This window comes from Manis javanica, chromosome 13, assembly GCF_040802235.1.
Source record: "Manis javanica isolate MJ-LG chromosome 13, MJ_LKY, whole genome shotgun sequence".
Lineage (NCBI taxonomy): Eukaryota > Metazoa > Chordata > Mammalia > Pholidota > Manidae > Manis > Manis javanica.
This window is the reverse complement of record NC_133168.1, coordinates 94,922,772-94,947,149: the sequence shown is the minus strand read 5'-3', so window position 1 is coordinate 94,947,149 and position 24,378 is coordinate 94,922,772. Positions and strand designations below refer to the sequence as shown.

General features: G+C 57.3%; 2 protein-coding genes across 4 annotated transcripts in view; both read left to right on the top strand.

Moving 5' to 3' along the window:
- Positions 1-415: 415 nt before the first annotated feature.
- LOC140845687 (uncharacterized) lies at positions 416-7,726 on the top strand. Of its 2 annotated transcripts, XM_073220409.1 has the most exons (11): positions 417-1,391; positions 1,729-1,883; positions 2,023-2,546; positions 3,306-3,521; positions 3,838-3,941; positions 4,425-4,494; positions 4,939-5,004; positions 5,347-5,415; positions 6,294-6,415; positions 6,524-6,630; positions 6,853-7,725. In XM_073220409.1, the coding sequence occupies exons 1-10, from the start codon at positions 934-936 to the stop codon at positions 6,609-6,611; spliced, it is 1,872 nt and encodes a 623-aa protein (XP_073076510.1). In that variant the 5' UTR covers positions 417-933; the 3' UTR covers positions 6,612-6,630; positions 6,853-7,725. The 2 variants fall into 2 exon arrangements, with proteins under 2 accessions (XP_073076509.1, XP_073076510.1); XM_073220408.1 differs by having other exon boundaries at positions 416-1,391; positions 6,524-7,726.
- Positions 7,727-21,557: 13,831 nt separating this feature from the next.
- Positions 21,558-24,378, top strand: part of LOC140845686 (uncharacterized) — a 7,310-nt gene continuing 4,489 nt past the window's right edge. The window contains exons 1-3 of one of the 2 annotated variants that reach the window (XM_073220406.1): positions 21,558-22,533; positions 22,871-23,025; positions 23,165-23,688. In XM_073220406.1, coding sequence (XP_073076507.1) covers positions 22,076-22,533; positions 22,871-23,025; positions 23,165-23,688 — 1,137 coding nt within the window. In that variant the 5' untranslated portion in view covers positions 21,558-22,075. The remainder of the gene's footprint in view (positions 22,534-22,870; positions 23,026-23,164; positions 23,689-24,378) is intronic. The other variant, XM_073220407.1, reaches the window with a different exon arrangement.

Genomic DNA, 24,378 nt, shown 5'->3' with positions numbered 1-24,378 from the left:
TGTGCCTGATCTCGGGGACAGGGGTTGGGTTCCACATTACCCCCTGCGGGGAGGTCCACGCAGCCCCGGGTGCCTCCTCACCTGCTACCAGGCTCTGGCTTTGCAGAGCTCCACTCTGGGGAGCATGGAGGAGCTGATGGGTGGATTTACCTACTCCATCTCCCTGGACCTGGGGCAGGCTGCCTACACCCCAGGACCCCATTCCAAGCCTGGTAACCTGCCAGGGCCCTCCCAGGGTTGCCCCACAAGATTGGTCAACAGACCCACTCCAGAGGGCCTGGAACCTCGCTCCCGGGGGCACCCCGTGCCGCTCCTTGCTTGCATCCCAGAGGGCTGGGGGCTCTCGGGTGAGCTGCAAACCTCCCTTGTCCTGGTGGTTCCTGGGTTTCCCACTGACTATCTCTCTGCTGCCCCCCTCAGCGTGAACCTGAGCCATCTGTCCATGGGACTGAGGTCCCCAGGCGCAGGGCTCCCTGGACAGGCGTGAGGAGGAAGGGGAGAAAGCGCACGGAACGAGTGGAACCAGCTCCGAACACCAGCCGGAGCAATCCCGAGGCCAAACTCCCTCCCCAGGACGCTGACCAGCCCACACGTGTGAAAGAGAAGCAGGGACTGTTCACGGCAAGGTCATCTTCAGGGGCAACCCTCAGCCGGAATGTTTCTTGGCCCCTACTCTCTGCAAAGGATGCTGACCAGCCAGCCACGGGCCAGCGGCTCCCCCGGTGAGCATCCAGCCCCTCCTCGGCCCAGACGGGCCTCTGCCCACAGCCCGTGGTGTATCCTGAGTGTCCCCACATGTGTCTGAGCCTCAGTGTGCTCCTCTGACAGGCAGGGTGACTGGCGATCAGCCTGTTAGAGTGCCCATGGGAAACACGGAAGAGGCCTTAGAGGGGCTCCCCTGGCGCCCGGCAGTGGAGAAAGGACTGCCAGCCAATGGGCCACTTTGGGGCTCACTTCTCTGTACCCGATGAAAAGCCTTTGGCCTCACCTGTCAGTGGCCTGGAGCCTGGTTCATTTGGAAAAGCACATGGGAAGCAGCCTTTGGAACGGAGGCTCGCAATTCCCTGTGGCTGTGCCGGGACCTTGTCCCCACCGTGGCCACATGGGGGGACCTCTGGGGACAGCAGAGGAGCGGTACCTGGGAAGGTTCGGGTAGGACTTCCTTCAGCCACAATAGGTATGCAGCACCCACTTTGTGCAGACCCTTTGGGGAAACTTAGCGTAACAGTGAAGGAAGCGGACACACTACTGGGACCCTGGCCCGTGTGGAGTCGGGCAGTCACTTCAGGCGTCATCCGCAGGTCACAGCCGGGAAGCGTCACGGGCGATACCCTCACCGCCTCCTCATGTAATGGGGGGCATGAAGAGGGGCCAGAGGAGAATCTGAGAAAGTGAGCGTTCACTGGGCCAGGAGGGGGCACTGCCTGTGTGCACAAAGTGGGTGGAGGAGGCGTGTAGGCCTTGGGGCAGGGGGCGCACAGCAGAGCCCAGCAGGTCACTCATCTTCGGGATCCCACGGGCGGGCTGACGAATGGGGACTTCCTATTCGGGAGGATGGGAGAGGATGGGGTCCCAGGAGAGAGACGCAGGGTCAGGAAGGGGGAGGGGCAGGTGCCTGGACAGGCAGGGGAGTGCACAGCGGACAGGCCCACACAAGGGTGGGCCGCGAGGGCAGTGTGGCGGGTAAGACCAGGCTTCTCACTCTGCCACCCTCTGGCCTTCCCCCAGTCCCAGAATTGGATGGGCTAGGCGCCTTGCCTGGGAGCCCGAGCATGTACCCAGCATCATCAACGCGAGCCAGCTTTCACCCACCGTGGTGGGCCAAGAACTCCACCACTTGGTCCAGGAGGAACAACGGGGGCCCACGGTGGCAGAGCTGGAAGGTGAGGGGCTGCAGCCAGGGAACCAAGTAGGGTGGGCTTCCCGGACTGGGGTTCCCTTCAAGGCAGTGAGGGCTTTTCTGTGATTGTAAGGCGCGGGGAATCAGGCCCAGGGTGACCCTTTCTCTGTGTCCTGCTCCAGACCCACGGCAGATGCAGCTGGCTCCAGGGACACGCGGAGCGCCACCTTCGTGCCTAGAGCCCGTCCAGGAGCTCCCTGAGAACCCTGTGCTGGAGCTACGGCCGGTGTCACCTGCTTCAGCCGCTGCAGAGCTGAAAGATGTCCCAGCAGTGGCCTCAGCCCAGGGGCCAGGCCCTGAGCTGGAGCCCCATGAGCCTTCGGGCCTGGGGCCCAGGGCACTTGCTGGAATGGCACCAGGCGTGGCAGAGCCAGGTCCAGGTCCAGAGCCCACAAACCCCTGTGCTGCGAGCCCCTGGGACATCCCAGGACTGGTATCAGGCCCCGAGCTGGAGCCCCATGAGTCCTCGGGTGCGGGGCCCGTGGCACCTGCAGGAATGGCACAGGGCCTGGAAGAGCCAGAGGTGGCCCTGGAGCCCACCACCCCCTGTTCCATGAGCACCCGGGATTTGCCGAGGGAGGAGGAGCAGACCATCCTGGCGTTTCTTCCCCGCCTGGTGGCCAAGCAGCTGACCCTGATGTGTGCGGTGAGCGGAGCGGGCTCTCGGGGTCGGGGGTGGGCCTTCCCTGTGTCACGGGCTACCCCACACCTGCCCTCCCCTGACGTGGACTCCTGTGATGTGGGCCCACATCCCAGCTTCCCCACGGACTCACCATGTGCCCTGAGAGAATCTCCTCACCCCCAAGCCCTCAATGTCCACATGGGGACAGTAGGGCCGGCCCTTAGGGATCCTTGCAGACCAATGAGGAGGATGGAGCACAGGGAAGGTGGGCAGGGCCTGGCCGGGCTGGGAAGGGCAGGGCAGGGGAGGGGTGCTCAGGGAGGTGCTGCCAGGGCCTTAGGTCCTCGGGCCATTGGCCTGGCAGGCTCCTATGGCCTCCGCACTTCAGAGGCCCCTGCCATAGATCTGACTGCGTGGGAGACATAGACACCATCAAAGGTCCTGGTGGAGTTGTTTAAGGGGAAACTGCACCTGAGTGGGGAGCGGGATCCACGGGGTGGCAGCATGGGAGGCAGATGCCCCAGACTGGGCCGGCGAGAGCTGCCTAGTGCCTCAGGGAGGACGTGAGTGAGGGGGCCTGTGAGCAAAGCCCCTCTGTGCCCCATTACTGTGGGGTCCTGTGCATGCGGTCCTGGGCGCCTCAGTGGACGGGGTCTGAAGTCCAGACGGCCACAAGGCTCACAGCACGTCCCCAGCTGCCTGGGACCCAGCTCTGATCAGTGACCCTGCCTGGGAACAGGGGCACCAGGGGCACAGCTGGATGACACCTCTTGTCATCCCCAGGAGCTGTACAGTAGGGTTGAACATGGAGAATGCAAGGCCTACGTAGAGAGACACCCACTGATGGAAGACATTGTGCTCCTGGCCCCCAACATCCTTAACGTCCTCAAGCAGTGTGCTGCCACGTTTTATTTGGTCATCTCCTCCTGCCTCGGGGGTCCGAGCACGACGGCCCAGGACAGGGCCCGAGTGGTGGAGTTCTGGATACACGTGGCCAAGGTGTGTCATGGGACGGTCCCCAGGGTCCCCTCCTTCGCCAGCTCTCAGGATGGGTGCCTGCGGTCTGCCCTGCATGGTCCCTGGGCCCTCCTGCCAGGGGCGTGTGGATCTGGACTCGCAGGCCCCGGGTGGGGGGGGGGAACAGCCATCCTGGGCCCCTTCCTTGGGTTGAGCCATAGTCCTCCACCCAGGAGGGCCGCTCAGCAGGTACCAGGTGTGCTAGGCTCCCTGGGTGTCTGTCTCCTTAAGGACAGGAGTTCATGGGGGAATAGAGCAGAGAAGCAGGCCACGCTCTCAGCTCTGTCTTCCCTCCCAGGAGTGTCTGGCTCTCAGAAATTTCGAGTCCTTCCGTACCATTATGTACGCCCTGGAGTTCCCTGGTCTACGTCGTCTGGAGAGAACCTGGGGACAAGTTTCCTGGTGGGTAGTCCTGTCTCCGGGACCAGGCCACCTGAGTGGACAGGGACACCCTACGTCTGGCAGTGTCCCTCAGTGGGCTGGGACTTCCTGGGAGGCGGCAGAGTCTAGGGGCAGGGATGGCGGGCTCTTGGGGCCCCCTGTGGGTTAGGCCACGGGTACCCCTGCAGGAATCAGTTCCCTGCAATGTCAGGTGTGGGGTGAAGCCCATTGGAGATCTGGAGCTTGTGCTCTGCAGCAGGAGGTCTCTGCCCCAAGGACAGCGACCTGGCCCAAAGCAGATTCGCGCCCGGGAGAGCAGGGAATGGAGGCCCCAGGTGGAAACACGCAGCCCCTCCCCAGGCCACGGATTCCCAGGGCTCAGGGCCGTGGTGGGAAGACTCCTGCGGGCTAGTGGGCCTTCTAGGATCCCCGGGAAAAGGGGTCGGCCCCGAGACTCTCCGCCTGCTGGCCTCATGTGTCCCTCCTCCTCTCCCCTCCCCATAGGAAGAGCTCCTGGATCTACAGAAAACTTAAAAAGAGGGACAAGGGGCTTAAAAGGAAGCAGCTCCTCGAGGTAAATGGGGGCTGGAGGTCAGGAAGGGAGGGGTCCTTGGGGCAAGTCCTCTGCCGTGCTGTGGCACAGATTTGGGGAAGACTCGAGGAGTGCGGGGTGAGCCGGGCAAGCTGATGGGGAAAGTAGGGTCCCCCAGGCCCATGAGGGCCTCGTCTGTCTCCCTCCCTGGCTCCACTTGACTGGGGGCCTGGCATCCACTGAGGACGCAGGGGACAGACCCCCAGTCAGGGCTGGGGATGGCATGGGGTTGCAGCAGGGTTGGGGCCTGTGGCTGAGCAAGGTCGGCTTCTCCCCTGGGTCCCCTGAGCCTGTCACAGTCCCTCTGTGGAGGTGGGGACAGCGTAGGTGCCAGGGGGCTCGGGCAAGGCATCCATCCACCACGGTCTGGCTGTGGGAGGCACGTGGGAGGGGAGCATGAGCACCTGAGTGTCGTGCACCTTGCAGGAGGCGAGGGCCATGGTGAGGAAATGGCCACAGTCCCCCAGGGCATCCCAGGGTATGAAGAAGCAGGTGAGAGTGGCGCGGCCAGGGTCAGGGCGGTGGGGGTGACCCTGCACCTGCTCCTGGTCCCACCAGCTCTGAACTGCCAGCTCCGGTGTGACCAGAAGGAGGGCGAGAGCAGCTGGGTACAGGGGGAAGTAGGAGGACAGGTGCAGGGCCCACAGGTCCTGGGAATGGCCGAAAGCCAGCCCTGGGAGGGACCAGGAGGGGAGAGCAGGGCGAAGGGAGGGGGTGAGGCCGCACAGGGTGGTCCAAGGGAGCTGGGGGCTGCGGGTGTGGGGTTCAGGGGAGGCTCTGTGGGCACCCCTGAGGCAGGTGGGGACTCATCACCTCCCCACCCCGGTGGCACAGGGCATGGTCCCATTCCTTGGACTGATTCTGTACGACGCCTTAGAGAAACACCAGGAACATCATGAGGACGTGAGTGACCCAGCAGGGCTCAGGGGGGCTGGATGGTGAGCTTTAGGGAGGGGAGATCCCCCAGTGAGCCCGGACCTCTCAGCACCGGGCCACCCCCATTCCTGAGCGTCTCCCCTCCACCCCAGGACCTGGGCTTCTTGGAGAGGACTGCCAGAAGGACCCACCTAAGCCCCGGTCCTGGCCCCAGTGCAGGTGGCGCTGAGGGCTCCAGGGGACACATTCTGGGCAGGACTGGTCTCTCCCTCAGGCCCTGCCCAGTGGGAGGGGTGCTGCTCCTTCAGGGCAGGAAGCACATGAGGGGGGGGGGGCGGGCTGGCAGTGCCTTCCCGCCTGATGCCTCAGCTCCCCAGAGCAGTCCCCGCTTCTTGGTTGCCCCGAGCCCGGGCCAGGCCCGGGTGCTGTTTCTGGGCAGGCCTGCCCCTTGGAGGGCCCTGGCGGTCCTCCACCTTGAGAAAGGGTGGGGACGTTTCGGCCTCGATCTGGGCTCAGGGGGCTGTTTCCGATGTACTTTGGCCGCCTTGCTGCCTTCCAGGGTGATGGCATAAAATAGAGAGAGTTGAGTGCCCAGCCATGAAAGGTGAGGGATGTAGTCAAGACACCCTGGGCAGGACCTAGTCCGGGCCATGCCTTGGGTCTAACGTGTGTTGAGAGAGTTAAGACACACAGAGCTCAGGACACTAAAGGCTTTGTAAGGTGGGGGATGGGATGGCATCAAGGCCGCCTTCCTGGAGGAGGAGCTGGAGACCCAACAGTGGGAACAGGCTGGGCTAGATGGCATTGGAAGGAAGGAGGGTTTCCGTGAGCAAAGATCCGGGACCATCCCAGTGCCCCACTCCTCACCCCCTCCTCATCTGCATCCTGTCCTTCCTCTGCCCCAGGCCACTGACTTCCTAGAGGAGCTCCTCACATACAAGTTCCTGGCCAGGCAGTATGACCTGGAGCCCAAGGAGCACTTCCTGTTCTTTTTCCACACAGTGGAGCTCCTGGGTGAAGAGCAGAGGTGAGGCTGCCAGGAGTGGGGTGTGGGCTGTAGCTGCCGGCAGGCTCTGGGGGAAGGGCCCCCGGCCATGGGGCTCCAGGGGCTCACAGGTGTCCCTCTGTCCTGCAGCTACGGCCTGTCCTACCATCTGGAGCCCCCAGGTCAGAGGGCAGGCAGAAAAGGACTGTTACAGTTCTTCAGGTCCCGCAAGATTTAAACTTATGGGCCAGGGCCAGGTGAGTTTCTGGGCTGGGGTGTTCAGCAGGGGGTGGGCTGTTCCCCAGCGTCAAGGAAACTTTGCGCCATGCAGGGTGTGGGGCGTCCTAAAGACCGGTGCGGCTGCAATCCCGCTCCACTGCCGATCGGTTGTGCCAGACTGAAGGGTGGTTCCCCGCCCCCTGTGGGACTCAGTTTCCTCCTCTGTGAGTAGGTGACGCTCAGAAGCCTTTCTTTGACAGGGACTCCCAGGTGCTCGTGATTGACAGGACCCTCCGCACAGGGCCCGGAGCCCCGAGGGCAGTGGGGACGGGGTGGAAGCAGGATAATGGGGGGAACCCGGGATAAGCAGTCTCTTCTGCTCACCCGCGTGGCCCTGTAGCTACTGTCATCGGGCGCTCGGCCCTGCTGGTGTCCTGGCTGCATGTGGAGGAGACCTTCTTCCCCTTCGGGCAGGCGGCACCCGGCGCCCCAGGGCCCCAGTCTGCCTGCTGCTCCTCCTCCTCCCGCTGCTCATCCGGAGCCTCTGCCGGGGCAGCTGCTCTGGCACCTCCTCCTTCGGCCGACTCGGGCAGCTCCCCAGGCTGCCACTGTATCCTCAAGGACCCGTATGTAGCTGCGGTGCACCTGGCCACCTTCGTGCTGTGTCGTCCCCTCTGCTTGTGGCCCGTTGGACAGAGGCGAGCCGCCCCACCGTGTGGAGGATGTTCCCCTTCGGCAGGTGGCCTCCAACCGTGACACCAACTCCTGCCTGGGCGCCGTCAGCCACCGAGTCGTAGCCACAGGGTTCCAGGAATAGGTGGGGGCTGTCCTCACCAGGCCCGGCCTTTCCCGGGATGGACATAGACACGGCGCAGTGCTGCGAGGGACCACAGCCTCCTGGTACCCAGCGGAGGCATCGGAGGATGCAGGGGTGGCCGACTGTCACAGGGTACCGGGACTTGCTTACAGGGGAGCCCCCTGTACAACTTCCTCCCCTCATCCCTGAGAAATAGCCCCCCCAGGCGCAGTGTGCTCTGGGTGTTGTCTCTGAGGTTTATGGTTCCTGGGGGTTGGGGTCATCCCTGTGCAGAATGTAATAAATGCTGAACGGATTGCCACCACACTGCTCTTTCTTCTCAAAGCTCTGCCCCTCCTGCGGACATCGTGTGCCCCAGCCCACCCCACCCCAGCCTCAAACTCTCTGATGCAGGGGGGCCCTGACCTCTGCCAGGTTGTCCTCCATCCTCTGTCCTCCCCCCGTAAGGTGCTGAGGAGGAGCATGGTGCTCCAAGCCCCAGGGTGGCACACCTCGGCAACACTGGGGAGGGCTGCTCAAACAGAAACTGAACCTTACTTCCTGTCACCTATAGATTATGATCAGACACGGAAACTTGTGTACTCGAGTAGATCCCAGGGCTGCAGGGTGCCAGTCTAGCACTGTCCCACTTAATGAGACAGAGCTGCTCCACACATTCCAGAAAATACCTTTGCGAAAAACTTCTTGGTCTCTCAAAGCACCTCCAAGAGGTGCACGCCTTCCACTGGGGGGCTTTGTCTGAGCCCACTTTCTCCACGCTTCACACCTCGGAGCACCCCCCAAAGCTCCCGGGTTCCCAGTCCTCCCCCATGGTGCCCCTCAGCCGCCCATCCCCAGGCCAGGCTGGTGTGAGTCCCCTGGTGTCCCACTCCTGGGTCCTGGCTGAGCGGCCTGATGTCTGCGACAAAAGGCTGGGGAGGCTGAGCGGAGGCACTTGGCTCTGATTCTCCCCACACGCTCTCCCAGGACTCTCAGGATGTGTTCACCCTCCCAGGAGGGGAGGCCTGGCCTGGAGGGGAGCTCCAGGATCAGCACAAACACCCCCTTGGGGGGTTCCAGGATGGAGAGAGTCTCCAGGCCTTATGCTGCAGGTGGAGCCCCAGATTGGGACTGGGGAAGCAGACGTGGGCCCTCCTGACAGCCTCAGGTGACCAGGAGACAGGAGGTAAAATCGGGACACCCAGGCCACCCCCCTTCCCCTGGACCTTCCCACAGCACGCTCAGAGCCATCTGCCTACACGGTGGTCCCAGGTATGACCTCAGGCTCCCCGGCCACAAAGGGAGGGAGGTTTGGGCAGGAGGAGGGCAGGCGGGCCCCTGGCAGGGCTGTGGCACAGGTCAGACCTGTCATCCTGCACGGCCCACCAGCCTCAACCTGACACAGAGGAGCTTCTGGGCCCCAAAACAAAGCAGCAGCCCTGGGCCCGGTGGGTGGTCACTGGGCCAGCGGTCCGTCCTCAAATGGTGTGTGCAGGGGCCCCAAGCGCAACACGGCCTGGGCTGCTGGTGCTGGGACACCAGGCTCACACGGCTGTGGGCTGCAGCGCACCTTCCCCACCCGGCATGTGCTGGGGAGGTGGCAGGGCCCTCTGGCCCCTGGTGCGCTACTCCGCACCCAGGCACGGGCTCTGGGGGCTCCCTGTCTTCGGGCTCTTCAGAGAAGCTGATGATGGAGTCCTTGTTCACAGGCTCAGAGAATGAACTTTGCAAACACTCAAGGTAGGAGAGCATGTGCGAGGCTTTCATTTAGAGATAAAGCAGAGGACACAGCTCCTGGCTTGCCCCTGCCCGGAGGGGACAAGATAGCCCTGGGGTGATGCACAGTCTAGGGAATTTATAGGCAGGTGAGAGACAAAGGGCCAGGGATGCAGACCTGCTAAATGGTCCCCAAATGCTTATCTTTGAAGAGACACTAAGTTTCTTATCAGTCTTCCGGATTATTTTGCATACTTGCCATTATTACTTGCCTACATTGCATATCATTTGATTAGGGCTAGAGGAAGAAAAGCAGCATCTGGGTAAAGATAAAGAAAATAAGTCGGGCCTTTTATCAGGCTACGGTACATTTTACAATAACCTCATTTAATTGACACAGTGAAGACATGGGCTATGCTGCGGTCTTTTCTTATGTGGGGGATATTCAAACATTTCAGGCCAAGTTACTCCTGGATGTTTGGTTTTAATTAATCTCACACAAGAATGCTTATATTACTTTAGAGAATGAATGTGACTGACTTTGCTTCCTTGTTTAATATGGAGTTTCAGTAGGGGTTTTATTCCGGAGGCCCTCACCCTGCTCTGTCTGCGCCCCCCACGGTCCCTGCCTCACCAGCACCGAGGCTCCGCGGCTTTCCTCCCCAGCTGCCATTCCCTCCTAGTTCCTCCTCCAGGCTTCCCTTCCACACTCCCCAAGCTCTCTGCTCCCATGCTCGCACCCCTCTCCCCCCGCCCTCCCAGCCTTCTCCTTCCCCCACCCCTCCCCTGGGCTGGGACTCCTGTTAGGAGGGCGTTGTGCATTCTCCTCGGTTCTTGTCCCCGCCGCAGCAAAGAACTGAGAGGCAGAGACGCAGCAGTCAAGTAGAGTAAAGGTTTTATTTACGGAGAGAAAGTGCACACTCAGAGAGAGGGGAGTGTGGGCTACCTCAGAGAGGGAGGCGCACTGAAAGGGTGGGAGCTCCCCCTTGGAAGGATTTCTCAGGAATGTGACAAAGGGCTAGGGGTGTGGACCTGTGAAGTGGTCTCAAGATGAGACATGAAGTTTCTTATCAGTCCTCCCCCTGCTCGGATTCCCTCCAGCAGAGCAGCTTCCTGGCTGGGCAGCATATCAGTTAAGACTGCCCTCCCTGCCTCCATGGTGGGCTGAGTTACTGTATGTTCGCTAAAGACTGTGTTAAGAGTGGATAAAATGAAACTTCCTGTGGCCAGGATTTTCACCTGGGCCTAGTCGGCTAGCTCACCACTCATGTGGGCAATAGGTTGCTATTGACTCTATAGAAAGAGCTCCCACCCAGTGCTCTGGGTGACACAGTGTCACGGCAGTGATGCTGCAGGAGAGCAGAGCAGAGGCTGGAGTGGTGGCAGTGCTGAGGTCAGAGGCCCAGAGGATGGCTGTGTGGGATGGCTGTGTAGGCAGGGAGGCCCAGAGGCAGAGACCTGCCTGCTGCATGCAGACTCGCTCTGATTGGACGGGATGTTAGGGATTGACCTGCCACTGTGGAAATAAAGTTGGGTATAGCCCTTTCACCCCCATAATGTTTTACTGTCATTTCTTTGGTCACATTGAATCCATAGCGAACTTGCCCAGGGTTGAAACCCATTGGCAGGACATTAAAAATCTTACTTCTTCACTTCCTGGGTTTTGAAATGCAATCTTAGCTTTAAGATCGAATCTTTCCTGTCTTACTGTGCTGTGATGGCTGAGCTAGCTTGCTAAGTGAACTGTCCAGTCCACAAATTACTTGATGTGGGGATGGAGGAGGAGGAGAAACAGCATATAGGTAAAGGTAAAAAAATAAGCTGGGCCTTTAAGCAGGCTAAGTGAGTCTTACCAGGACACGATTTACTAAACACAATAAAGACAAGGGTATGCCGAGAGACCTTCCTTTGTCTGGGGAATACCCAAGCATTCCAGGCCAGTTACTCCTGGCTTCTGCAACTTTAACTGATCTCACTGAAGAATGCCTATATTCTTAGTTTGCTATTTTTACCCTAGGGAAGGGACAAGCAGAAGGTGCCAAAGAGCCCCGTGCACCTTATTAAGAAGTGCAGACTCTATTTCGTAGGCAATACAGGGTCAGAGAAGGATTTTGAGCAGCGAAATATGATCACTTTCTTATAGGTAGGTCATCTAGCAGTAGTGAGGGGAAAGAATTTAAGTGGGAGGCACTGAAGGATTGGGGGTCAAGTAGGAGGCCACTGCACAGCTTAGGGGAGAGACGGTGAGGGCTTGGAAATCCAGTGCGGTGGTGAGAACTGAGAGGAGACACAGACGTGAGAAAGAGCAAAGTCTGCGGAACCAGGCCTGACTCGCTATGCGCAGGATGGAAGGCGAAGCCGTCTCCCGGGTTTCTTCCTGGGATGGCTGGAGGACAGGTACCGATACCGGTAAGAAAGCTGTGGGCAGAGGAAGATAATGGACTAAGTTTGGAAGACTTTAGGTTTGGGATACTTGTGAGTAACCTAGGAAGAATTAATATTGTCAAAATGGTAATCCTACCTAAGGCAATCTACAGATTCAAATGCAAACCCTATCAAAATACCAACAGCATTCTTCAACGAACCAGAACCAATCGTTCTAAACTTTATAGGGAACCACAAAAGACCCCGAATAGCCAAAGCAGTCCTGAGAAGGAAGAATAAAGCCGGGGGCATGTCACTTCCAAAATCTCAAATCTTACTAGATCTGCATAAAAAGTCAAGATCTACTACAAAGACACAGCAATCAAGACAATTTGGTACTGGCACAAGAACAGACCCACAGACCAGTGGAACACAATAGAGATTCCAGATATTAACCCAAACATATACGGTCAACTAATAGACGATAAAGGAGCCATGGATTTATAATGGGGAAATGACAGCCTCTTCAACAGCTGGTGTTGGCAAAACTGGACAGCTACATGTAAGAGAAGGAAACTGGATCACTGTCTAATACCACACACAAAAGGAAAGTCAAAATGGGTCAAAGACCTGAATGTAGGTCATGAAACCATAAAACTCTTAGAAAGAAACATAGGAAAAAATCTCCTGGACAGAAACAGGAGCAACTTCTTCATGAACATATCTCCCCAGGCAAGGGAAACAAAAGCAAAAATGAACAAGTGGGACTATATCAAGCTGAAAAGCTTCTGTACAGCAAAGGACACCATCAACAGAACAAAAAGACATCCAACTGTATGGGACAATATGTTCATACATGACATATCCGATAAAGGGTTGACATCCAAAATATATAAAGACCTCACGAACCTCAACAGACAAAAAGCAAGTAATCCATTTAGAAAATGGGCACAGGATTAGAACAGACACTTCTCCAAAGAAGAAATTCAGACGGCCTACAGGCACATGAAAAGATGCTCCGCATGGCTAATCATCAGAGAAATGCAAATTAAAACCACAATGATACATCACCTCATACCAGTAAGGATGACCACCATCCAAAAGACAAACAACAAATGTTGGCGAGGATGTGCAGAAAGGGAAACCGTGTTACACTGCTGGTGGGAATGTAAATTAGTTCAACCACTGTGGAAAGCAGTATGGAGGTTCCTCAAAAATCTCCAAATAGAAATACCATTGACCCCGGAATTCCACTCCTAGGAATTTACCCTAAGAATGCAGCAGCCCACTTTGAACAAGACATACGCACCCTTGTTTATCGCAGCACAATTTACAATAGCCAAGGAATGGAAGCAACCTAAGTGTCCCTCAGTAGATGAATGGATAAAGAAGATGTGGTACATATACGCAATGGAATATTATACAGCCAGAAGAAGAAGAAAATCCTACCATTTGCAACAACATACACGGAGCTAGAGGGTATTATGCTCAGTGAAATAAGCCAGGCAGAGAAAGACAAGTACCAAATGATTTCACTCGTGTGGAGCATAAGCACAAAGCAAAAAATGAAGGAACAAAACAGCAGCAGACTCGCAGAACCCAAGAATGGACTAACAGTTACCAAAGGGAAAGGGACTGGGGAGGATGGGTGGGAAGGGAGGGATCAGTGGAAGAAAAGGGGCATTACTATTAGCAGACATAACATAGGGGGGCCACAGGGAGGGCTGTACTGTACAACACAGAGAAGACAAGTAGGGATTCTATAGCATCTTACTACGCTGATGGACACTGACTGTAATTGGGTATGTGGGGGGGACTTGGTGATGGGGGGAGTCTAGTAAACATAATGTTGCTCATGTAACTGAAGCTTGATACCAAAAAATAATCATAATAACAACTTAATAAAAAATTGGGAAAAAAAGATTATCATTTAAATTTGAAGGAGGGATTAAACAATTTCTAGATAAGCAAAAGCTGAGAGAATTTAGCTCCCACCAACCATCTCTACAGTGTATTTTCGAGGGACTGCTACAGATGGAAGTGTTCCTAACATTAAATAGCTGTCACCAGAAGTAACAAAAGGGGATAGACAAAGAGTACAGAATATGACACCTAATATATAAAGAATGAGGAGGGAAAATTAAAAAAACAGCCTCCTTTAGATTGTTTGTAATAGCATACTTAACTGAGTTAAGTTAGATTCTTAGATAGTAAGGAAGATAAGGCACCCTTGAACCTTTGGTCACCACGAACCTAAAGCCTGCAGTGGCAATAAAGACATACCTATTGATCATCACCCTAAGTGTAAATGGTCTGAATGCACCAATCAAAAGACACAGAGGCACTGAATGGATGAAAAAACAAGACCCATCTATATGCTGCCTACAAGAGACGACTCACTTCAAACCCAAGGACGTACAAAGACTAAAAGTCAAGGGATGGAAAAAGATATTTCATGCAACTAATAGGGAGGAAAAAGCAGGTGTTGCACTACTTGTATTAGACAAAATAGACTTTAAAACAAAGAAAGTCACAAGAGACAAAGACAGACACCACATAATGATAAAGGGGTCAATCCAACAAGAGGATATAAGCATTATAAATATCTATGCACCCAACACAGGAGCACCTACATATGTGAAACAAATACAAACAGAATTAAAAGGGAAAACAGAATCAATGCATTCATTTTAGCAGACTTCAACACTCCACTCACTCCAAAGAACAGATCAACCAGACAGAAAATAAGTAAGGAGACAGAGGCACTGAACAACACATTGGAACAGATGGACCCGACAGACATCTACAGAACTCTCCACTCAAAAGCAGAAGGATACACATTCTTCTCAAGGGCACATGGCACATTTTCAAGAACAGATCATATACGAGGCCACAAAAAGAGCCTCAGTAAATTCAAAAGGACTGAAAATGTATGAACCAGCTTCTCAGACCACAAGGGTATGAAACTAGAATTAAATTACACACAGACGACGGAAAAGCCTACAATCACGTAGAGGCTTAACAACATGCTCCTAAATAACCACTGGCTCAATGACCAAATAAAAACAGAGATCAAGCAATAGATGGCGAGAAATGACAACAATAATTCAACAACGCAAAATCTGTGGGATGCAGCAAAGACACCGCTGAGAGGGAAGTATACTGCACCACAGGCCTACCTCAGGAAAGAAGGACAATCCCATATGAACACTCTAAACTCACAATTAACCAAACTAGACAAAGAAGAAAACTTGAGGCCCAAAGTCAGTAGAGGGAGGGACATAATAAAGAGTAGAGCAGAAATAAATAAAATAGAGAAGAATAAAACTATTTAGAATCAATGAAAGCAGGAGCTGGTTCTTCGAGAAAATAAACAAAATAGTAAACCCCTAGCCAGACTTACCAAGAAAAAAAGAGAGTCAACGCACATGAACAGAATCAGAAATGAGAAAGGAAAAATCAGAACTGACAGACACCACAGAAATATGAAGAATTATGAGAGAATACTCTGAAAAATTGTATGGAAAGAAACTGGATAACTTTCGAGAAATGGTCAACTTTCGAGAAAAACGCAACCTCCCACGGCTGAGCCAGGAAGAAACAAAACCTGAACACACCAGGGACCGGCAGGGACACTGACCCGGGAATCCCCGACGGCAAAGCAAGGACGACAGGCACCTCGGGAAACACTTCTAATTCCGAAGGCGCGGCCCCCGGCCGCCCGACCCCCGCCGCCCCGCCGCGGGTCCCGCCGGGCGCCTCAGCTCGCCCGGCCCTCGCCCTCGAGGCCGCCGCCGAGAACCTCCACACGCGGCAGGACGCCCTCCGGCCTCCCGCCTGCGCGGCCCCCGGACCCCCGTCCCGGGCGGCGGCGGCAGGGCGGCGGCGCGGCCCCCGGCCGGGCCCAGCGAGGACCCACCACCCGCGCCGCCCGCCGAGCCCTCGCACGGCCGCACCCTCACCGGCTCCCCCGCGCCCGCAGGCCGAGGCACAGGTCCCCGCGCCCCGTCCGGGCCCCGCCGCGCCCCGCGGCCACCTACCTTCCGGCCCGCAGAGCCGTCGCTGTCGCCTTCACCCCTGAAGCGGGGCCCGCCCGGGACGCTCGGCCGCAGGTCCGCCGGGAGGAAGGCGCAGCCGAGCACAGCGCGGGTCCACCACCCTCACGCGGTCTCCGCGGGGCCCGCTGCGCGGACGGGACGGCGGCCCGGAGCATGGACGGAGCCGCGGGAGCTGCCTCTGCCTACGGCGCTCGCGAGGCCACCGACTCTTGAATGTGGCGGCGGCGGCGCCTGCAGCTACTCAGCAGCCGCCGGGCTCACTGGTTCCGCGCGCTCGCCCAATGGCTGCCTGCTCCGCGGCGCCGCCTTGCTTACTGGCCACGAGTGCCGTCAGTCGGAGGCGGGCCTGCGGGCGACCTGCGCGCTCATTGGCCGCGAGGGCCGTCAGGCGCGGGCTGTCACTTTCTTCGATATACTGATTTTTCACGAGATGACCGACGCGTTAGTTTTTTAAAAAATTAATCAATTAATTTATTTAGGTGTCCTTAATCCACAATCACATGAGCAACAATGTGGTTACTAGACTCCTCCCATTATGCAATACCCCCCCACACCCCATTACAGTCACTGACGATCCGCGTAGTGAGACGCTGTAGAGTCACTACTTGTCTCCGTGTTGTACCGCCCTCCCCGCGCCCTCCCTGCCTTATGTGTGCTGACCCTGATGCCCCTCATTCCCCTTGTCCCTCCCTCCCTCCCCACCCACCCTCCCGAGTCCCTTTCCCTTTGGTAACTGTCAGTCCATTCTTGGGTTCTGTGCGTCTGCGGCTGTTCTGTTCCTTCAGTTTTTGCTTTGTTCTTATGCTCCACACGAGTGAAATCATTCGGTGCTTGTCTTTCTCCGCCTGGCTTATTTCACTGAGCGTAATACCCTCTAGCTCCGTCCATGTTGTTGCAAATGGTAGGATTCGTTTTTTTCCTATGGCTGAATAATATTCCATTGTGTATATGCACCACATCTTCTTTATCCATTCATCTACTGAGGGACACTTAGGTTGCTTCCATTTCTTGGCTATTGTAAATAACTCACCTGTTATTAAGTTATTTAATTTTCAAGGGATTGGGGATTTTCTACATATCTTTGTATTACTGATTTGTAATTTAATGCACTACGGTCAGAGAACAAACATATTTTGTATGATTTTAATTCTTTGAAATTTAGTTCAGTTTTGTGATCTATGTGATCAGTATGTTAATGCTCCTGAAAATTCTGTTGTTGTGGAGTGGAATGTTCTATTAGTGTTAACTAGATCTAGTTGGTGGATACCATTCAGTTTTTCTGCATCTTTGCTGAGTTTATTATCTACTCGTTCTGTCAGTTACTGAGAAAAAAAGTGTTGACATATCCAAGTAGATTGATGGACTTGTCTGTGCTTTCCCTTTAGTTATATTAGTTTTTCTTTTCTTTCTGTTAGCATTTTGGGGTGCTTTTAGTAGGTGCTTTAATATATCTTCTTGGTGACTTTATACTTTCATCATTATGCATGGAGAAGGGTGTGAGCGCGCGGCCCGGTTCCTCTGCCTCTGCGTGTCTTCCGCGCGGGCGCCCCGGCACATGCAGAGCGCACCTGCTGTTGCGGGAGAGCAGCGCGGGACGCGCGGCAGCAGGGTGCCCAGGGCCGCCGGTGGCCTGGGGCGTTCGGCCCGCTCCGTGCCCGGGTGGGGGGCGGGGCTCGAGGCCACGGACACCACCCTCGAAAGACGGGCGCGACCACGGGCCCACGGACGGTGGTCCCCTCCTGTGGGGCCGGGCCTGCCCTACCTCCCTACCGTGGCCAGGAGGGGAAAAGCGCTGCCTCCGGGAGCGCAGCCCGGGCCCGGGGACGGGGGGTCTAAGGCCGGCGCTGGCCGGCGGGTGAGGGCGAGTGGAGGCGATCGGAGCGCAGGGCTTAGGGGCTTCCGCGCTGCGCAGGGAGCCCAAGGCCTGCCTGCGGGGTGGGGGACCCGCCGGCCTGCCCGCGGGTTGGCCCTGCCTCTGGGCGGGGATGCCAGGCTGAAGGCGGGTGTGCCCACCGCCACCCCCAGCCCCCGGACCGCGTGTGGGGGTGGGGGACGAGGCCCGGCATCCGCAGGTGGTCACGGTGGGGCAGGGAAGGGGCTGGGCGAGGGGGGGCACCCGCGGTGAGCGGGCGGGAGGGGCAGGCGGCCGCGAACTCTCTTGTCCCCCCACCCCCCGCATGCCCCAGGAGCTCTTTTCTCCTACTTTCTCTCTAAATAAAAGCCTCCCTGGCTTTCTTTCCTACCTTGATCATGTTGCGAAGTTCATTCTTTGACTATGGGAACAAGAACCCCGGTATCATTTTGGTCTGTTAAAATTCCCCATTCTGCCCCCGCATTGTTTCTGTGTCCCATCAAGTATTTTATCAGACGTTTCCTGTTTTATATTCCTGTGAATTACTTCCCTTTCCCTTGAAGTCGCAGACCCTCACCCCTTCTCCTTGGTTCAAGATGACACACAGACCTCATTCTCCCTGCGTAACTCCAGGGAGGGGAGATCCCAGGGCAAAACACCTTTGAAAGCGAAATCAGGCAAAGGGAGAAATGATGTTCAAAGGCCGTTTATTGCATACAAGGAGTCGCCCTGTGTGTGTGTGTGTGTGTGTCTCTCTCTCTCTCTCTCTCTCTCTCTCTCTCTCCTGTTGCAGTAGAAGAGAGCCAATACTCCCACCAAGCTCTCTGGTCCAGATAAGCCCTCGCTCGCCCACGTAATCACCCACTGATGGAGACAGACTACTTCTCTCCACCCCTTGGAAACCCCTGTTGATACCGACATGCACTAAAGCCAGGCCAAGAGATTCTGCAAATATTGCAATTTTACCCACACCCTGTCTGTGGAACAGATGTCTATGGCTTCCCTGTATGTACTTAATTAAATTTTGTTACTTTTTCTCCTGTTAATCTGTTTCATGTCAATCTGTTTCTTACTCCAGCTAGGGGAACCTCAGGGATGGAAGAAATTCTTCCTGCCACCACCGGTCAAGTAGCTATGTTTACGAAGGGCTGACCCAGGACCTCCATCTTTTTGTTGAAAGGAGCAAGATCGTGTGAAGAAACTGGAAATTATAGCCAGGATTCCTGCCTGGGTGTCACACACTGTAGACCTGAAGGGCCTGTTAGCACGTGTATGGGATGTTTACAGAGAGGCTGGTCAGTCTTGGGAGTGTTAGGCAGAAAAATAGATATGAGCGGGATGAGAGAGAATTAAGGCCAGTAAAGTTCACTAAGAAAGGGACTCAAAAACCATTCTGTCCCAGGGGACTGAGGCGGAGCAGAAAAGAAAAACAAAACGCTAGTGAATCAGCACAGGAATATCTGCTTGGACCCTTGCAGGCTGCTACTTCATGTGTCTGCACCCCAGCCTCTCTACCACGATTTCCCCTCGAAAAGCCCTGACCGCTCGCGTGTCAGGAGGACGGTGGTTCTCTAAGGCAGGAGCCTGCCACTCCCTCATTTACTAGCAAGTCAACAAACTATTCTTTCCTTTCCTCAAAAGCTTGTCACTGTGTTTTGTGATTTGACCTCAGGGACGAGGACCGGGTCTTGGTATCAGGAGCAGCACCCCCTCACCCCGACCAAGTGCCCGCAGTGCCGCTCCCTCAGTGTCAGAGGCCACAGGACCGAGCTGTCAGGGACGCAGAGCTCCCGGCTTCCTCCTTGCTAGCCACAGGGGACTGTGCCGGCCAGGAGTGCCTGCTGTGTGGCGGGTCAAGCACAAGCCTCTAGAACTCCCTCCAAAGTACATGTTGAAAGTAGTACTGCCTTCCAGGAGAGCTTACAGACTGGAGTGACCACCAAGGACTTGGAAGATGTCGGGGTGGTGATTTCCACAGACCCTTATTGAAGTCACCCACGTGGCCTACTCAGAAAACGGACAATTCTTGGAGATGACAGTGCATGATGGTCACCGTGATCGGAGTGTCTCAGATTGCAGTTATTGCTGCACATGGGGCTTCATCACTTGGTCCCCAAGCACCCAGTGTGTAAGTATTGGTCACGAAAATGCTCTTTGTTCTCTTCCTGTGAGTAAAGACCAGCAGGGCAGTCAGCTTTCAGCCGGCAAGGAGACAAAACTATCTCAGAGGCATATCAGACCTCCTGACTTAGGCTGTCACTTAGTCAGAAGGAACCTTCATCTCCTTTTCCTTCCAGAAGCCGTCACACTGGCCCATCCCATTGATGGCACTACGCCGATTGGACACAGTGATCAGGAAGTACAACCTGTCTAAGCACATTGATAGAGCAGTCACGGGTCAGAAGGTGGGAAATAAATCCAACAAAAATTCAGGGGCCTTTCGTCTTTGAGAAGATTCGAGAATTCTATCGTGTGGGCATGCCAAGCTCTCCTAAGGTGATGAACGAGGTGCTGTACCTGGACCCTCCTCCACCCCCCACACACAAAGGGCACAGCAGCCTGGTAGACCACCTCGCATTTCAGAGCATAGACCTCATGTCCAGTGTGCTACTCTGACCCATTTACTGATTGGTCTGAAAAGCACCTAGTTTGAGAGCAGCCTGGACCTTTGGAAGGTGGATGCCAGTAGATGACAACACCTGGATCCCCTCTCCTTGCTGCCCCTTCCAGGTGCACACCTGAACATGGCCTAGCGGGGGACTGGCCTGCCAAGATCACAAGGCCCAGTCCCCAGCCTGACTTGCGTGCTGTTCCACGCTCCGTGCCAAGCCTGGTCGGCATTCCTCCATCTCTGAGTCTGTTCGTCGCACACACGTGACACCAGCCCCCAGAAGCTGGAGGGGTCATTCATGTATCCCTGGGGATGTCCCTAGGGAGGAATGTCTGGCATGACCCTCCCTGTGCAGGCTGGGACATTGGGCAGCTCCGGGGAGGTGCTATGGCTTCAGCAGGACAGGGAACTGGTGACAAAAAGTGGCCTGAGCTCAGCTCTTGTCTCCTCGGAGCTGGGACCCTAGTGTCATTGCCAAAGAGCGAGGGGAGGGATCTGGTGGAGATCTGTGTACTCATGCATGGCAAGGGCCAGGAGGGTGGGCAGTCAGGAGCCCAGACGGGCATGTGGGCGTGTCTGAGTTCACAGAGCGGCCCAGGAAATGGACCCTTGAAGAAGTGATGTCACTGAAGACACGCCCAGTAGAACCTGAATTGTGACCCGGACGGAACCCAGCTCCTGGTCGCAGACCCCAGTCCTGCTCACTTGACCCGAGGCGCTCGACAGAGCAACATGCGGTCTTGTTGTGCGGAGCCTTCTGAAGGCGTGGGAGTCAGGGAAGCCGAGACGGAGAGTCTTCCTGCTCGCTGTGGGCGTTGGCTGAGAGAACACTTCCAACGCCTCTGTCCGTGTCTCCCGAGGAGCCCCGAGGTAACACAGGGCAGCCCAGAGCGGGCCCCTCCAGGACCAGGCCACTGTGTGACCCATCCCGGGCTGACCTTTCCCCCGGCTCCTTGTGTGTGTGCAGTGGGCGTGGGGCATGCGGGGACTGAAGGCTGGGGAGCAGGGGGGCAGTCAGTGTCACAGCTCTGGTCTCATCACTCAGTAGTGGAGGTGAGTGTTGGGACCAGGTACTTCCACCCACATGTTAATCCTGAGCCCGGGGGGTGTCCTCTCCTTCCCCCAGGACTGGATATCTAGGCAGATGGCCCTGTGTGCCTGATCTCGGGGACAGGGGTTGGGTTCCACATTACCCCCTGCGGGGAGGTCCACGCAGCCCCGGGTGCCTCCTCACCTGCTACCAGGCTCTGGCTTTGCAGAGCTCCACTCTGGGGAGCATGGAGGAGCTGATGGGTGGATTTACCTACTCCATCTCCCTGGACCTGGGGCAGGCTGCCTACACCCCAGGACCCCATTCCAAGCCTGGTAACCTGCCAGGGCCCTCCCAGGGTTGCCCCACAAGATTGGTCAACAGACCCACTCCAGAGGGCCTGGAACCTCGCTCCCGGGGGCACCCCGTGCCGCTCCTTGCTTGCATCCCAGAGGGCTGGGGGCTCTCGGGTGAGCTGCAAACCTCCCTTGTCCTGGTGGTTCCTGGGTTTCCCACTGACTATCTCTCTGCTGCCCCCCTCAGCGTGAACCTGAGCCATCTGTCCATGGGACTGAGGTCCCCAGGCGCAGGGCTCCCTGGACAGGCGTGAGGAGGAAGGGGAGAAAGCGCACGGAACGAGTGGAACCAGCTCCGAACACCAGCCGGAGCAATCCCGAGGCCAAACTCCCTCCCCAGGACGCTGACCAGCCCACACGTGTGAAAGAGAAGCAGGGACTGTTCACGGCAAGGTCATCTTCAGGGGCAACCCTCAGCCGGAATGTTTCTTGGCCCCTACTCTCTGCAAAGGATGCTGACCAGCCAGCCACGGGCCAGCGGCTCCCCCGGTGAGCATCCAGCCCCTCCTCGGCCCAGACGGGCCTCTGCCCACAGCCCGTGGTGTATCCTGAGTGTCCCCACATGTGTCTGAGCCTCAGTGTGCTCCTCTGACAGGCAGGGTGACTGGCGATCAGCCTGTTAGAGTGCCCATGGGAAACACGGAAGAGGCCTTAGAGGGGCTCCCCTGGCGCCCGGCAGTGGAGAAAGGACTGCCAGCCAATGGGCCACTTTGGGGCTCACTTCTCTGTACCCGATGAAAAGCCTTTGGCCTCACCTGTCAGTGGCCTGGAGCCTGGTTCATTTGGAAAAGCACATGGGAAGCAGCCTTTGGAACGGAGGCTCGCAATTCCCTGTGGCTGTGCCGGGACCTTGTCCCCACCGTGGCCACATGGGGGGACCTCTGGGGACAGCAGAGGAGCGGTACCTGGGAAGGTTCGGGTAGGACTTCCTTCAGCCACAATAGGTATGCAGCACCCACTTTGTGCAGACCCTTTGGGGAAACTTAGCGTAACAGTGAAGGAAGCGGACACACTACTGGGACCCTGGCCCGTGTGGAGTCGGGCAGTCACTTCAGGCGTCATCCGCAGGTCACAGCCGGGAAGCGTCACGGGCGATACCCTCACCGCCTCCTCATGTAATGGGGGGCATGAAGAGGGGCCAGAGGAGAATCTGAGAAAGTGAGCGTTCACTGGGCCAGGAGGGGGCACTGCCTGTGTGCACAAAGTGGGTGGAGGAGGCGTGTAGGCCTTGGGGCAGGGGGCGCACAGCAGAGCCCAGCAGGTCACTCATCTTCGGGATCCCACGGGCGGGCTGACGAATGGGGACTTCCTATTCGGGAGGATGGGAGAGGATGGGGTCCCAGGAGAGAGACGCAGGGTCAGGAAGGGGGAGGGGCAGGTGCCTGGACAGGCAGGGGAGTGCACAGCGGACAGGCCCACACAAGGGTGGGCCGCGAGGGCAGTGTGGCGGGTAAGACCAGGCTTCTCACTCTGCCACCCTCTGGCCTTCCCCCAGTCCCAGAATTGGATGGGCTAGGCGCCTTGCCTGGGAGCCCGAGCATGTACCCAGCATCATCAACGCGAGCCAGCTTTCACCCACCGTGGTGGGCCAAGAACTCCACCACTTGGTCCAGGAGGAACAACGGGGGCCCACGGTGGCAGAGCTGGAAGGTGAGGGGCTGCAGCCAGGGAACCAAGTAGGGTGGGCTTCCCGGACTGGGGTTCCCTTCAAGGCAGTGAGGGCTTTTCTGTGATTGTAAGGCGCGGGGAATCAGGCCCAGGGTGACCCTTTCTCTGTGTCCTGCTCCAGACCCACGGCAGATGCAGCTGGCTCCAGGGACACGCGGAGCGCCACCTTCGTGCCTAGAGCCCGTCCAGGAGCTCCCTGAGAACCCTGTGCTGGAGCTACGGCCGGTGTCACCTGCTTCAGCCGCTGCAGAGCTGAAAGATGTCCCAGCAGTGGCCTCAGCCCAGGGGCCAGGCCCTGAGCTGGAGCCCCATGAGCCTTCGGGCCTGGGGCCCAGGGCACTTGCTGGAATGGCACCAGGCGTGGCAGAGCCAGGTCCAGGTCCAGAGCCCACAAACCCCTGTGCTGCGAGCCCCTGGGACATCCCAGGACTGGTATCAGGCCCCGAGCTGGAGCCCCATGAGTCCTCGGGTGCGGGGCCCGTGGCACCTGCAGGAATGGCACAGGGCCTGGAAGAGCCAGAGGTGGCCCTGGAGCCCACCACCCCCTGTTCCATGAGCACCCGGGATTTGCCGAGGGAGGAGGAGCAGACCATCCTGGCGTTTCTTCCCCGCCTGGTGGCCAAGCAGCTGACCCTGATGTGTGCGGTGAGCGGAGCGGGCTCTCGGGGTCGGGGGTGGGCCTTCCCTGTGTCACGGGCTACCCCACACCTGCCCTCCCCTGACGTGGACTCCTGTGATGTGGGCCCACATCCCAGCTTCCCCACGGACTCACCATGTGCCCTGAGAGAATCTCCTCACCCCCAAGCCCTCAATGTCCACATGGGGACAGTAGGGCCGGCCCTTAGGGATCCTTGCAGACCAATGAGGAGGATGGAGCACAGGGAAGGTGGGCAGGGCCTGGCCGGGCTGGGAAGGGCAGGGCAGGGGAGGGGTGCTCAGGGAGGTGCTGCCAGGGCCTTAGGTCCTCGGGCCATTGGCCTGGCAGGCTCCTATGGCCTCCGCACTTCAGAGGCCCCTGCCATAGATCTGACTGCGTGGGAGACATAGACACCATCAAAGGTCCTGGTGGAGTTGTTTAAGGGGAAACTGCACCTGAGTGGGGAGCGGGATCCACGGGGTGGCAGCATGGGAGGCAGATGCCCCAGACTGGGCCGGCGAGAGCTGCCTAGTGCCTCAGGGAGGACGTGAGTGAGGGGGCCTGTGAGCAAAGCCCCTCTGTGCCCCATTACTGTGGGGTCCTGTGCATGCGGTCCTGGGCGCCTCAGTGGACGGGGTCTGAAGTCCAGACGGCCACAAGGCTCACAGCACGTCCCCAGCTGCCTGGGACCCAGCTCT